This window comes from Caenorhabditis briggsae (genome assembly GCF_000004555.2).
Source record: "Caenorhabditis briggsae complete genome, chrX, whole genome shotgun sequence".
NCBI classification, from domain to species: Eukaryota; Metazoa; Nematoda; class Chromadorea; order Rhabditida; family Rhabditidae; genus Caenorhabditis; species Caenorhabditis briggsae.
Genome location: NC_013491.2, coordinates 13,365,498 through 13,382,137, shown reverse-complemented (window position 1 = coordinate 13,382,137; position 16,640 = coordinate 13,365,498). Strand labels below are relative to the sequence as shown.

At 34.3% G+C, this 16,640-nt stretch overlaps 1 protein-coding gene across 1 annotated transcript; it reads left to right on the top strand.

Moving 5' to 3' along the window:
• Positions 1 to 2,831: 2,831 nt before the first annotated feature.
• Positions 2,832 to 5,742, top strand: CBG16773 (the record flags this gene model as incomplete). Its single annotated transcript, XM_045240002.1, has 4 exons — positions 2,832 to 3,019; positions 3,876 to 4,101; positions 4,151 to 4,516; positions 5,650 to 5,742. 4 exons carry the CDS (start codon positions 2,832 to 2,834, stop codon positions 5,740 to 5,742), a joined length of 873 nt encoding a protein of 290 aa, XP_045096056.1.
• Positions 5,743 to 16,640: the final 10,898 nt, after the last annotated feature.

Below are 16,640 nucleotides of genomic sequence, written 5' to 3'. Positions count from 1 at the left end.
TGTATTTTTTTTTCCCGAAAGATTTCCCTTCACCACGTGAGTGAACTAGTGTTCCAACTATCTTCCTTAGCATAATCTATATATTGAGACATTTCGAGATGTGAAATTCTGATAAAACACTTCATGCAAAAAAGAGAGTTACACTAGGCAACAATGGAAAGATGGAGAGAGTAGAAGACAGGAGAAAAATGACAATGGCGATGCGTACATTACAAATTTTCCAAAAAACAAACCAGGGAAACGCCGAGAAAAACTATCGACCATCCGAACTCAAGAAGTCGAGACAGCATTTGCACTTTTTTTTGTCTCGCATTGACCATTGACAATAATAAAAATTATTTGAGGTTATTGCTTGATTTTGTTCCATTTTTGTTCCACCTTTTCCAATGTTCATACAGTTTCGATTCACAAAGTCTTGTTTTTTTTGAAAATGATATATCTTGATAATTTTCCATCTTCCCTTGGAGGCTCTGTCGCATTTTTTTTGCTGTTCCCTCTCTTCCGCCTTTCCGTTCTGTTTTGTTTTCTCTAACCCTCCTTCGCCCTGTTCTCATAGTAGCACATCCATACAGTCAAGCTCCACCTCCTCGTCCCTAACGACCTTAATACGAATGTGATTTCCATTCGCATACCTTGCTCAGTTCAATTCTACTCGTTTCCGACCATCGAAATATCCGAATTACCTTTGACTGAGCTCTTCCAATATTATTGATCTGCTGGACGGTGAAGACCCCATCTGCTGGGTGAGTGAAAGAAAAAAAGAAAGCATGCAGTTATTTTTTAAGCTATATTAGATTTCTTTTTCTGAGTCTTCTCCCATTCCATTTCATTAATTCAACCCAGACCTGTCAACTGTACATAAACGCCGTCAAAGATCATAATTGTTTTTTGTCAAAATTGTGAGAGAAAAAAAAATCAGGATCGGAGTTGTGTAGTTTCTTTCAGAGAGGGCTAATTGTAAAAATTCAAACGTTGATGTAGAGCATCTACCGTGAAATTCGTTTTTCCATCCGTCCTTGGTATTTTTGTCTCTAACGACCTCAATAACAATTCGATTTCTCATTTACATATATTGCACAGTTCACCTTCAACTGAGCTCTGCCAACATTCTCGATCTGCTGGACTGTAAAGGACCGCAACTGGGTGAGTAAAAAAAGCATGCAGATTCTTGAGCTTTTTCGTCTCATTCTTGAGCTGTCTTTGTTTTCCCGAAGTTTCCTTATCATTTCATTCCACTAATTCAGTTACTATGTATTTTGAAAGCTCTGCATAAATATCGTTTCAGCTTTTTAATTAATTCGTTACCTGTGTTTTGAAAGAAAAAACAAGAATCGGAGTTGTGCAGCCTTATTCATAAGGACCAAATTTTTTTTACAAATATTATGATTTGGAGGGTACAAAAATTTAGGGGTAGTTGGGGTGCAAAGAAAAAATACCACAAAAATCCGAGTTTGGCCCCAGACTTGTGGATTTTGTATCTCCAAATTGTTTCACCCTCCGAATTACCGTATTTTCTCACACGGAAAAGGAGGTTGAAAAATAGAAGCCCATGAGCACATAAAAGTGAAAAGACGGTATGTGCGAAATTTTTCCAATTAGAGCGTCCATGTATAGTTTATAATAGTGAATATCTACCATAAGAATTTCTCCTCAAACTTCACACTGTCCAACAATTTTCACCTTGTTTCATGCTTTTCCTCATTTTAAATATTTCTATATAATTTTTAATCAAAAGATCTGTGTCGTGCCCACTAGTTTCCGCTCTCTCACGCCATTTTCTGTATAAAAAGCGAAGGTGGACAGAGGACAAAAAAATAGTCTCTACACGATATGAACATTTGTTTCTGGCATTTACTCGCATCCATAATCATTAAAACCGAATAAATACATTCAATGATATTCCCAAATTGTTATTTTTTCTTCACAAAAATATAGCATAGATGTATCATCAATATTGGAAGTAGATATTTTAGAAATTATTGGAACATACAAAATCTTAGAAAGTTAGTTATCTTTTTTCTACTTTTCATTCTCCTCCTTTCTCTTCTTAAATCAACCATATCCCAAACATGCCAGACATTTTACTTGAATGTTTATAATCTGTTTTTGCGCGAGAAGGATGCCGATGACGGTCTCCGACAGAAGGCGGGAAACGTAAACTGAGGGAGAGAAAGGAACATTCGAAATAAAGCGAGAACGATATGTTTTCTTCGAATTATGTTTGATGTAAGGACCCGGCTCACTTGTAATCTGGTACTGTTCATGGTTACTGGCCTAGTGTGAGAATTATTACAGGGTACGGGAAAAATTTTGTTACAAAAATAAGACATCATAACTTCTCGGAAAATAGTCCGATCAGCATCAAATTTTAATACACGATTTTAACGAAGAAATGTGTCATAAAAATAAAATTTTAGTTGTTTGCTTCTGGCAGCTGTGTTTCTGGTAGTGGTGCTCACCTCAATGGTACAGAAAGTAGTTCCATCTTTGTAAAATCTGAACTATAAACCTTTGCAAACCGACTAATGAAATAAAGTTGTGAAAAAATTAATGCACGCGTCAGCTTGAGTCAAACGTTTGTAACAGTACTTTGGCCGCACCCCGTAGCCTGGATGAAAGTGAGAGATAAATGAAATGTTAGAGAAAATGATCTCGGTTACGGTCTCTGAGAGACATTCTTTAATTTTTTCTTTTGAAATCTATCCCGGTACACATACGAAAACATAAAGTTTTTAAAATCACTGGTCACACGTTTTCTTTCTATTGATAAGAAAAAGCCAACCTTTTTCATTCAATCAAGTTCAACAAAAGTGAAAATTTTCAGGTTAAAAATGGATACCTACAATCCATTCAACAGAGACGTTTTTGAGATGGCAAGGGCAAAGAATTGGCCTGCTCCAATCAACTATGTGGAAGTATCCGAAGTGCCGGTTCTCCTCAGAGATAAAATTCGGTTCAAGAACAATTCGAAGAAAATATTGGACTTCCGTCTCATTTTCAGAAGTCCTGAAGGAGCTCGGTTAGTTCATTAATCTTATTAACAATTCGCTGATTTGTAAGAAAGATCCAAATTAACCCACCTAGTTTTCCAGCTAGTACACCTATTTTTTTAACTGAATTTGAAAGTTTACTTTTGAACCAAAGCTTTACAAGAGAGCCTCAACACCTCGCAAACCCAGATTTTGTTTAAATTACCAGGATATGTTGATAATAGCCTATCTAGAAACGAATGTTTTAAAATCAGCTTCAGCCGAGTCACATCAGTTTCAGTACCAAAAATTGAGTGCAAAATAGCAATTTTCAAAAAGAAGTTTCTTAACTTTTAGGACGTTTTAAAACACGAACTTTACTGTGTCGCACTGAGAATTATCATGAATTTTTATATTTCGGACTTTTTTTCAAAAATTTTTCTTTCGACTTTCAATGAATCAGGAAAATCGTGAAAAAATTTTAAAAAAATTTCGTTGAGAAAACGTTTGAAATATGAAACTTCACTCAATTCTAACCAACTAACCGAAAAAATTTCATTTTCTGAAACGTCCCAGGAGTTTCGGAAAAAAAGGTACTGAAACTGATATAGCTCATCAGCTGAAAAATGTCAGCCGATACTGGCAGCCGATACTGGAAAATGTTTTCAAACTGTGGGTTCCTGAGGTGTTGACGTTTTCTCATTATAATAAGAAAAAGTTTCGAAATTCCATTTTCCGATAGGCCTGAAACATGTCAAAGAAGTAGGAAAAAAGGTAAAGTTTTTCTCTTGTAAAAAGTTGCTGAATTACTGAATGATTATTGGAGACACACGTCTACCAGTAGAAAATCTTTGACAAAAAAGCATGACTTTTTAAAAATTCGAATCAAATCTGTTTTTTTTCCAGAGAAATCACCGTCTCTAATCCAGAAGGTATTACTTCCGAGAAAGAATTCGATTTCCGAATTTATGTGACGAGTGACATGATTCATGAAACCGCCTGCAAAGTAATGAAATGGGTGCATTATAATATGTACATTGCGGCGAAGGAATACGATGATGCGTATAACTTTGTTGCATATCATGAGAAACTCATTACGAGCATCGTATTTCGAGACGCCCAGGAAGAATATGTGAGTTTCCTATTAGGAAGTCGACTCTTACATTCAAAACTTGTTTGAGGAAATGGAAATTGCCACACCGTCGGAATCGCAGCAGCCAGGACCTTCTCAACTGGACCAGCCGAACCCAGGAATCATTTCTGCCAGAAAAAGCAATGCGGCAGGAAACGGAGAAGGATCTGAAAACTCCAAAAAGAGAGCCATGGACTGCGATAGAAAGTTGATGAAAGGCGATGGCTATTATAAATGGAGAAATAAGAATATTTTCTACAAAGCAATGGCTGGAGGACTCTTTGATGTGAAATGGACAGATGATAACCGGGAAGAAAAGGGATGTATCACATGTTCGGAACTCTCCAGTGTCATTGGAAAAGCAAAAAAGGAGATTGTTGAGCAAATAAGGGCATACAAACCCAGGGGGGTGGAGGTTGGCGGCGCAGGTGGAGGTTGGAAAAAAGTTTTTCTTTTTTTTCAAGTCTGCGATCCCCGGATGTGATGTATAAAAATTTTTATGTTAGAAACGATAACTATGAATGGTAAAATCGTGTTTAACGATTTTTTTGAACCATGGATCTTGCAATACTAAGGTGAAAAGTCATTATTTCTCTCAATTTGACGTTTGATGATCCCACGAGTCTGGCGAATGCTCAAAGTGAATGACGGTCTATGTTTCGGCTTGAATAGATTTCTTTGATCCTATGGGATAATTTCAAAAACATTTCGGACACTTGATGAGGAAATTCCAAATTTTCTAGAGTCATCAAATTATGCAACCCCTCTTGCGCAACGTCTCAATCCTGGGTTGATGTGGAGAAGGGTTCATAATTCCGGACGAAAAACAAAATGATACCAAGTGGCATAATTCACTGCTTACATAGGGTCCCTACTTTCTCTACCTTTCGAAAATATTAATAATTATTTCTTGGCGCCGGGCCAAGGAGATCTCAAGTAAAACGTCCTATACTTATCGGCCACTCTGTATTTTCCTTTTTTTTTTCATCTCATGTAAGCTTTTCTCACAACCATCGTTGTTGCCAAAGTTTTCTACTAAGTATTGAATCTTTAATGTATTCTCACCTAATTCTATGACAGTTTCTCGCGCAATGAATAATGGTTAAGCTGGGTGTGTGCTGATCGGGGACATGTGGGTTCGAGTTCCATTTTGGAATTTTTTTTTTTAATTTTTTCTCGATTTCTATGAGATATTCTGAATGATAGCAGAACCTTTGCGATGCATTGATGGTCATTTCTTCCCTAGATTGTCTTTTTTCAGCCTTTCTCTCAGGAATTCCTCAATTTTCTATTTTTTCCGATTTCGAACTTTTTTCTGGCGAAAATCCGTAAAATTAGGTTAGGTATCACAATTAAATTATTCAAAACCTCTTTTTCCGCATTATTCGAAACGATTTTCTCTGTCTTCAGCCGTCTGAAATCGAAAATTCCGCAGAAAATGGCTCGAGAAATAATTCGCAATTTTTCAACACTAACTCAGTTTTTCAATAAATGTGCATTTGTCTTGCGATTCCTCACAAATCTTTCGTACTTTTTTCTGTTTTCCAGAATACACTGGAGTTTTCTCATTTCTTCTTTGAAACATGTCCTCATTTGGAATGTGTTGAATGGCGATTTCTTTTGGTGAAATTGGAGATTTAACAACCGCAGGTATTGCTTCGTTGAGCAATGGGGAATCAGAAATATTAGAAAGGGAGCAGATTAGATGCATTTTTGGTGATGATCCTTGGAGTCTAGTCGCCCCCGGTAGAACGTTTCTATTCTTGTCTTGATCTGTGTTGTTGTTGATTGAAGTTTCCTCTCGGCGTTTTATATTCTTCAAAAGTCTTTTGGCTCGTTTAGAGACATCTTCTTTGTCAGATGAAAGCAGCTTTTGAGCTTCAGAAACAGTTTTAGAATTATGGAAGAGCTTGATTGGAACATCAGAACGCTTTGCCAGATGAATAAGTTTGTAGAGGGTATCCGATTGCTTGAATACAAAAATATAAAATATTCAAGTAATTACACTTTCGATATACCTGATAACCCAATTTCAAATTCTGCGTGTACCGGCTTATTTTTCTCTAAATGTCTTCACCAACATTCATATTTTTGAACTGGCAAGTATGAGCGGCTGTAAAAGAAGAGTCAGAAATGGAAACAGAAATGCATCAAGAGAAAGAGTCTATTCTCATGAGATTGACAAAAAACTGAAACGCACAGAAAGAAAAGATGAGAACGTCAGAAGAACTGAAAAAAAGGAGAACACACAAAAAACGGGGCAAAAAAAAAGAAGGGAAGAGGAAAGACAGAATCCCAAAATTTGACAGAAAAGATGAAAAAGAAGAAAGGTTTAAAGGATGTCACAGCAAACCGGGAGCAAAAATATAGTTTTTTGTGCAAGGTTAGAGAGTGATATTTAAACCTGGCTCAAGATGTGAAGTTAATTTTTTAGAGATTGTGTAAAGAATTAACTTTTTTCAAATATGAATTTTTGACTATACATTGTAGTCAATTAAATGTGTTGGCTAAATACGTCTTCCTTGACATACAATTCAGCAGATTTCAAAAACCTTTTTCACCCACCCTGCAAATAACTTTTTACACGCTTGTCGTTCAGGATGGGCAACTAAACCTCAATCCCCGATGAACTGACGCAAATTTAAAATTACGGAAACAAGAGCCAGAAGGCCCCGCATCCTTAAAGATTCTTCTACGAAACAGCATTTCAAATTGTAATTAATTAAAAACTAAAAAAAACCTTTTCAAAACAGGTTATACATTCTTAATGGTAGCCCAATTGATGCGATGAGGTTCTGCTTTTCAAAAATTCAAAATCGAGAAATGGAGATTAAGTAGACATTCGTATCAAGTCAAAAATGCAGAATCGACCCCCCCCCCCCCCAATGTCAGGAAGGAAGCAGGAAATTGCAAGAATGAGTCCGAATGACACGAGAATCGCAGCTGTGGAACATTGTTCAGATTATAGAGTTTTTCGACTCGAAAAAAAGAATAAACCTGAGAAGTACTGTCAGTTTAGACAAATCGTGTGTCTGAACAACAAATACAACACCAGCGAGCCGAATTTGAATTATAAGAAAAGAAATATTCTCAGCACTGTCAGTTTGGGAAAAGATGGTCAATAAAAAAAGGCGACGAATCAAAAAACTGGCAGCGAAACTACTGAGTCAAAAGAAATTCCTGTGTAATTAAAAGAACGCTCCCTAAAATAAAAAACCTAGTTTCGGAGTTCTGAATTTGAGACCAACTTTAAGTTTTCACAGCATTTCCTTGATCTTGGTGTGTTTAGTGGAACTGTAGTAGATAACTGATTTTTTTTAATTGGAAAAGGAAGCGTCTCACTCCAGAACAAATATTCAAATAGTGCTTTCTGATTTTAGAAACCTGTGGTACCAGCCACCTAGATGAACATAATCCTTAACATGTACTCACGTCACAAACAACCTTTAGAAAAATTGAAATTTGTATTTCTCACAGAATAATCAGAATAGTTCAATCTGCAGAGAATGTGTAAGATCTTTTGTTTTATTTGAAGAATGAGAGAAGGAAAATGAAGCACATGTGTCGAGTTTGATCTAAATTCCGAAATTCTCGAAGTTCTGAGATGTCTAAAACTGGAGAATTTCTATTTAAATGGATACTGTAGTTTTATTTCGGACTGCATTTTTGAAACTAGGAGGCCTTAATGTGAACTCTTGGTTTCGAACTTTTTACGTCACAATTTTCAGGCTTCTAAAAACATGAAAATCTTTGTCCAACTAATTGGGATTTGGATTATGAGTCGAAAACTTCCGAACAAGTATGAAAAATGAAAAAAATGGAAAATAGATCTGAGCCGCCGCGTCATCAGGGTGTTGAAGATTATAAGATTAAGTGAAGAACATCTGGTCCAATAATATAAAGATCGTGAAACTAATTCATCGTAGAGGGTATGTGCTGTAACTTGACTTTGAAGACCAAGAACTAGACGAACAAGAGAAGACGGATATAACAAGACATCTCAAAAAAGAGGCTGAATTAAGCAGTTAAATTCAACAATTACAGATATAAGACTCGCTTATTGTTTTTTTTTGTTGCTCTGTTGATGATGTTTACGATAGAGTACCACTAGGAAACATTCAACTGGCACGCACCCTTCAAAAAAGTGTCTTGAATTATTAGCCAACTAATTCACAAAAATAAGCTCAACAAGCAAAATAGTGAATTGGATAAAAAGAACAATTGACATTGTTCTGTTATTTTATGCATAATTAGGTTCAACGTTTAAAAATTGCTATAAATAATGCAGATTCTTAGGTGGTGTCAGAATTTTCAATTTGCTTAACACACATAATTCAAAAGCGGAGTTTTGAAAAATAAGAGATTTAGGAGAATGTGTATCGAAATAACTCGAGAATATCAGACCAAAAGCTCTTGAAGCGAAAATTAGTTCACAGGCGAGGATTAGGTGATGCAACAACACAATGAGTTCTAAAAACGAAATAGAGGTGTTCTGAGAGATTTGTGATCCGTGAAGTCAGAAATGAATCAGATTCAGAATTCTGCTAATTCAAAAGCATGGACTGTCAAGAAAAAAAATAGTACAATTTATAATTTTTTTTTCACTTTTAGATCAGTAACCACATCATAATGGTTTATCTTGGTTTCCTTTTTTCGAGCCAAGAACATCATTTACTTCATAAAATGTATGACCTCTTGATGCAGGCCAAAAACTACTTATTTATTCATGATCTTCAAAAAGATCATTTTTCAGGGTCATTCATATTTAGAGTGTTTGTCAATAAGTTCTAAACGTTTAAAAACTTCGACTTTCAGTTTTAAAGATGTCTCCTTAAAAAACAATGATATAAAATAGCTAAAATATTGCTGTTCGGTCCCGAGAAAATTGAATAAATATTTTTAAGCTGAACGAATAAAAAAAGAATACTGAAAAATGGGAAAAAGTCAACTGGTTTGAGCCTTGAACGCTATAACTTTAAGAAAAAACGGTTTCGATGCATTTATTCTGTTCTGCATGATCTTCACAAAAAACTGTTGGAAAAAGTAAACCAAGTGTCAACAATTAAAAAAGCCTTTTCTGCCTTTTCTCAAAACTCGTATGTGATAAATTTGAGAAAAAAGTTGGAAGCGAAAGTCTTGATTTTAGGGCTCAAAACCCGATTTTTCGAATTTATCACATACGAGTTTTGGGAAAAGGCAGGTAAAGCAAATTTTAAAAGAATATTTCGACTATGGTTAATATTTCACGAAAAAATTTGTGTGAATTGGCTCATTCAGCAAAAAAGTTGGAAGCGAAAGTCTTGATTTTAGGGCTCAAAGCCAGATTTTGGAATGAGCCAATTCACACAAAATCCTTTGTGAAATATCAGCCATAATTGAAACATTGTTTTAAACATTGCTTGTCCTGCCTTTTCTCAAAACTCGTATGTGATAAATTCGAAAAATCGGGTTGTGAGCCCTAAAATCAAGACTTTCGCTTCCAACTTTTTTTCTGAATGAGCCAATTCACACAAATTCTTTTGTGAAATATCAGCCATAATTGAAACATTGTTTTAAACATTGCTTGTCCTGCCTTTTCTCAAAACTCGTATGTGAGAAATTCGAAAAATCGGGTTTTGAGCCCTAAAATCAAGACTTTCGCTTCCAACTTTTTTCTGAATGAGACAATTCACCCAAATTTTTTTGTAAAATAATAGCCATAATTGAAACATTGTTTTAAACATTGCTTGTCCTGCCTTTTCTCGAAACTCGTATGTGATAAATTCGAAAAATCGGTTTTTGAGGCCTAAAATCAAGATTTTCGCTTCCAACTTTTTTCTGAATGAGCCAATTCACCCAAATTCTTTTGTGAAATATCAGCCATAATTGAAACATTGTTTTAAGATTTGCTTGTCTTGTCTTTTCTCGAAACTCGTATGTGATAAATTCGAAAAATCGGGTTTTGAGCCCAAAATCAAGACTTTCGCTTCCAACTTTTTTCTGAATGAGCCAATTCACCCAAATTCTTTTGTGAAATATCAGCCATAATTAAAACATTGTTTTAAAATTTGCTTGTCCTGCCTTTTCTCAAAACTCGTATGTGATAAATTCGAAAAATCGGGATTTGAGCCCTAAAAGCAAGACTTTCGCTTCCAACTTTTTTCTGAATGAGACAATTCACCCAAATTCTTTTGTGAAATATCAGCCATAATTGAAACATTGTTTTAAACATTGCTTGTCCTGCCTTTTCTCAAAACTCGTATGTGATAAATTCGAAAAATCGGGTTTTGAGCCCTAAAATCAAGACTTTCGCTTCCAACTTTTTTCTGAATGAGCCAATTCACCCAAATTTTTTTGTAAAATAATAGCCATAAAAAAAAAAAAAAAAAAAGTGTCTTGAATTATTAGCCAACTAATTCACAAAAATAAGCTCAACAAGCAAAATAGTGAATTGGATAAAAAGAACAATTGACATTGTTCTGTTATTTTATGCATAATTAGGTTCAACGTTTAAAAATTGCTATAAATAATGCAGATTCTTAGGTGGTGTCAGAATTTTCAATTTGCTTAACAAAATTTAGACTCAAAAGCAGTCATTTTGTCATTTTTAACTGTCATTCTTTTTGTCCCCAAAGCAACTGTCCGTCAGGAACGGCTTTCTCGGCATTAAAAAAATTATTTTATAGCTTCAGAAGTGACTTTTGCAAATGTGAAAAAAGCATTAAAAAACGTAAAGCTGTGTATATTAGTATAAAAACATTTCGAATAGAATCCCAGACAACATTTATTGGTATCATGTATCATTAAGTACACAACAGCAAACCAAAATCCAATTTGAATAACAAAAATAATCAAATAAAATGGAAATGTAAGAGTGATTTCAAAAACTCAGAAAAATAAATACAGTTTGAGCCTGTGTTCATCAACTAAAGCCCTCCAAGTTCAGAGAGATGTTTGTCTAGTTTGAAGTGACAACTAGTATTTTTTTTTTGTCAGTTTTCATTTTCATCAAGTTTTGGAAAGTCGAATTTCCGTTAATTTTTTTGAAAATCGATTTCGATCGCGGCGATAAAAGCGTAACCGATTTTGTGGAATTTGTCGATCTTTGTTGATTATGAGTTAATAAACACAGTATACTAGCAACAACTAATAGGAAACAAACTTCCCGACAAAAGCTGCGATCAACAATGTATGAGTCTTCTAGAAGCACCCTCTCACCTATTGAAAGAAAACATCTACACGGCGAAGCGACCTTCCAAAACTGCTAGTGCCTCTTTAATTTCAAATATTTCGGACTATCTTTAGTAGACAGCAACAAAAAATACGTGCATATGGAAATATAAATAAAGATAAATGAAAAATTCGCATCAACACCAAATGTCTCGACATACGTGTTCCTTTCGTTTTGCAAAAACTCAAATAGTCGAGCTGTTTTTCGATGAATATAGATACGCTTAGGAAGATTAGAGTTCAAGAAAGAGTTGTAAGACAAAGACAAACAGTTTTTCTGAGAGAAACTTAACCATGAAAGTTGTAATTTTTTTTTTTTGAAAATTTGGATCGAGTGATTTCAAAAAAATTGTAAATTTGTACAGACTAAGAATAATACATAAAAACTGTGTAGTAAATTGTCATACTGGGATGCTCCTCCACCTATTCCCACTCGTTTTTCTCCTTCCAATTTTTGGGAAGGAAAGTATCTCAGACAATGTGAAGGAGCTTGCCATAAACAGTACACAGATGATGTGGAGTAAGAAAAATCATAAATGTAAAGAACTAGAATTGAGAAATTTGGGGTTTTGTACGATAGTGATTCGAGAAAAGAAAAACAAACATTTAGCTGCCAAAAAACATCTACCGCCAAGCAACCTTCTAAAGATCGCAAGTATCTCTATATTTTCAAATATTTTGGACCGTAGCAATCTCTAGTGTAAGAAAACATTAGCATATGGCGATGAAAACGAAGAAAAACAAAAGATGGGTGATTTCATACGCGCATTGAAAGTTGACACAGTGGAACAGATACGCCGGTGACCGTAACATTTTACCTTGTTTTTATTAATTGTTTTTTTCGAAAATTAAAATAAACCGAAAAAATAAATTTGGAAAAAACTTTTAACTTAAAACAAGTTACTGTGTTCATCAATGTCGAACATTCGTCATGACCACAACAGTTCTAAAAACTTGGATTTCTCGAGTTTTAAAATTTTTTGTTAAGGAATTGTTCAAGTTTGACACTTACTTTTCAACGTTTCTCTATCATCTGTGATGGTTTTTTTTTGAATTTTTTTGAACAATAAAAAAACAATATTTTTTACTTTTTTCACATTTTTAAAAATCATGGTCCTCCTCTGCCCTTTGTTTTGCGAGTTCAAAAATTTTCTGAAAATGCAGAAAAATTGCAGGCATCATTCTTACAAAATTTGACAGCATGACTTTGCCTGTACGCCTTAAGTTTTTAAAATATCAAATATATATTGTATACTGCTAGAACTTTAAAAAGTCTGAAATTCTCAAATATTGCCTAAATTCAAATGAAACACAGATATACGAGAGTTTATCTCGATTCGTGAGAAAGATATGACAAATGTGTCAACTGACAAAACACCTCTGATATTATGATTAACATTTCATTAGTTGACACAGTTTTGATATCTCTCAATGGAGCCAAGATAATTTAGCTCAAAGGTGACAGTGTTGGCGCCCGTCGATTACAGATTTCACGGTAAGTATCATTTGGCATTTGGAAGGCGTAAATTGAATGAAAATCTGAAATTTGTTTTGAAAAAGCAAACAAAAAGTTCTACCACGGAGACGTTCAAACCAGTATACCGGTACCGGTTTGCTTTTTTCAAAAAGTGTCCGGTTCAATGATACTTACCGTGAAACCTGTAATAGAAAGGCCCCCACACAACTCTAAATTCAAATGAAACATAGATATACGAGAGTTTATCTCGATTCGTGAGAAAGATATGACAAATGTGTCAACTGACAAAACACTTCTGATAATATGATTAACATTTCATTAGTTGACACATTTTTGATATCTCTCAATGAAGCCAAGATAATTTAGCTCAAACATGGCAGTGTGCAGTGTGGTGCATGGCAGTGCATGGCAGTGTGACAACTCTTTCTTGAACTCTAATCTTCTTAAGCGTATCTAAATTCATCGAAAAACAGCTCGACTATTTGAGTTTTTGCAAAACGAAAGGAACACGTATGTCGAGACATTTGGTGTTGATGCGAATTTTTCATTTATCTTTTTTTATATTTCCATATGCACGTATTTTTTGTTGCTGTCTACTAGAGATTGCAGTATTCCAAAATATTTGAAATTAAAGAGGCAATTTTTTTGAAATCACTTGATCCAAATTTTCAAAAAAAAAATTAAAACTTTCACGGTTAAGTTTCTCTCAGAAAAACTGTTTGTCTTTGTCTTACAACTCTTTCTTGATTGTCAAGAGTAAATGTGAAAAAATACTTTGCCAAAAAGGTTTCCGACGTCGGTCCCCAACAAAAGGCCAGAAGGTCTACGATCAATACCTTCATTTTCTTCCCTACTCCATTTCATGGTTTTTTTCAAATTTATCATCTGAAAATTAAACAGTTTTTTGTAGTTCAAAATTTTATCCTTTTATGTTTGATCTTACGTTCCAATTACTGTTTTAGAAAGTGAAATTCACCATATATTTAGCCTAAATTCTTTCACATTTTCCAACAATTCACACTTTTTTTCGTATGCATTTTTCGTAAACCGAGTGAAATTTTCAATTTTTTCCATTTTTTCGAAAATAAACCTTTAAACTTCAAATTTCTCGATTTCTTTTTTTCTTATAGATTTTTCAAATTTCCAGATTTCAGATTACACAGAACATTAACACTTTTTGTAGCATGTGTACTTCATTACAGCATGCGACATCTCAGTTTAGATAGTTTTCTTTTTTTTCAAATCTACCGTACCCCACGCATCCCAGACAGGCGGTGTAAATGTTTATACTATTCCGAAAAGGTTTCCGACGTCGGTCCCCAACAAAAGGCCAGAAGGTGGGAAGGCGGGAAGAAGAGATCAAGAGACGCAGAGAAAACAGACGATCAAAAAAGATCTTTGATGAGCACAGTTCTCATTAATCTCCTACTGGCCTAGTATGGCAATTCACTGGCCTAGTATGGCAATTTGTAGTAGCCCGTCTGGGTGGGTGGCCTGGGGAGATAGCGCAAGGGCAGAGAATTATCTTGCTCCTATTTTTTTCACATTTACTCTTGACAATGAGAACCCTGTTTGAAGATGGTATTTGTTTTTGTTCCAGGACACCTATTCTAAAATTTCTACAGTCTTGATTTTCAAAAATTCCCTCATTTAGTGGTCTTTTAAAAGTATTTAGAGACCACTAATTATCTTCCGTTAGACTGTCCCATCAAAGTATTATATTTAAGATTTGCACTTTTGAAAATCTTCTTTTTCTCTTCATATCATTCACAGAGTTTTCTCATTTCAAATTAAGTAAAAATATATATCTTGATAGTTTTCCTTCTTCTCTTACGGGCTCAGTTTTGGTTATTATTCTATCTCTTTCGTCTCTTCCTTCTTTTCTGTTTTCTCCAACCCCTTTGCACTGTACTCCTAGTACCACATCGGTACAGTCAAGATCCACCCATTTGTCGCTAACGACCTTAATAGCATTTTCATAGATTTATTCTAAATTCATTGCACATTTAAACATCTACACGTTTTGGACCTTCGAAATATTCGATTTACCTCCTACAGAACTCTTCTAATATTTTACATTTACTAGACGGTATCGTTTCAAAACTGTGCATAAATATCGTTATATAATTTTAATATTTTTATTGACGGAGTTTTGAAAGCAAAAAAATAATCAGAATGGGAATTGTGTAGTTTTATTCATAAGAGCCGAATTTATAAATTCGAGCGTCGATGTATATTTGATCATAGTGATCATCTACCGTGAGATTCTTTTCAATAACTTCATTCCTTCAACAAATGTTCGCTTAACTGTCAGTATTTCGTTTTACAGTTGTTATTTTGAATCTTTCCATTTTTTTGAATCGAAATATCTGTTCCGGATACACTTAAAAATTGAGGCGAACTGAGAAAGAAAAGAAAATCGTTTCTACTCGATATGAACATTTTCTTCTAGCATTTCCTTGAAACGTCTCAACACCGAGAAAAATACATTCCATTGAATTCCAAAATTTGAATTTTTCTGTTCTTCGTCTGTCCTTTTTCAAATCTATCATGTCTAAAACATCTCAGACATTCCACGTGGATGTTTATATTCTGTTCCTGCGAGAAAAGGATGCCAACGGCGGGGTCCGACGACGGTCTCCGACAAGGCGGGAAGAGAGGGAGAAAAAGGTCGTTCAATAGTATTTATAGGTAGAGGAGCACCCCAGTAAAAACGACACAGCTCAGTTACCAATTTCTTTCTAAATCAGTGTTTTATTCAAGAATTCTTGCAAGTCGAATTGAAAATAGTTTTTCTTGTTAGTAAAATCTGTACAAATTTACAATTTTTTGAAATCACTTGATTCGAAATTGAAGTTCTAAAAAATGATCGTAAAAATCATCGTTCATTGTAACTAACCAGCATCGATGCAGTTTAAAGTTTAAATGTAGACTTCGCTTGTCATCTTGAATGTTTTAAAAGGTTACACGTCAGTCTGTCGAACGTTTTTGTTTTAAGTTAAACAATCCGTTTAGCTTCTCAACAATTAATCTTCCTTCTCCGCTTTTCGCTGATAGAAAGGTACGTGTTGTAACAGAAAGGTCCAACATCGTCTCGAACAGACAATGATGCGCAGTACGCTTGTTGTACTCTTTGTCCTCTCTCTCTCTCTCGTTTTTTTTTTCTGTAAGCTATTTGAAAAAATCCGTTTCGACCTATGAAAATCCAAATTTTTTTAGTTCCGAATTTTTGATTTCCCGAGTTTGAGAAATTTTGAATTTCTGATTCTCCGCTTTTTTAACATTCCAAATTTCAGGGTTTTCAAATCTCTAAAGTCCGGATTTTTGAATTTTAAAATTCCTGATTTGCTGAATTAGTGGCATTTTGAAATCCTTAATTTCAAAATTTCAAAATTTATGATTTTTGGGATTTTGAAACTCTAGAATTTCTGAACTCCTTAAATTTAAAATATCCTAATTTTTGAAATTCCCATTTTTTTGACATTCAGAATTTCTGATTTTCTGAATTCTTGATTACCTGAATTTCAAAATTTGTGAATAACTGAATTCCGAAATATTAATATATCAGAATTTTTAATGTTCTATTTTTAATGTAATTTTTGTTTTTCTGAATGTGAGAAATTTTGAATTTCTGATCCTGCTTTTTTTCAACATTTTGAGTTTCCAAATTTCCAAATTCCTGAATTACTGAATAAGCAAATTTCTAAAGTCAGTATTTTCAAAAATTCTAAATTCTTAATTTCCTGAAATTCTGAAAAATTCTAGAAAGTCCGAATTTTCAGGATTTTAAAATTTCAGAATTTCAGAATTTCAGAATTTCAAAAATTCTGAATTCAAAAGTACCTGAATTTTT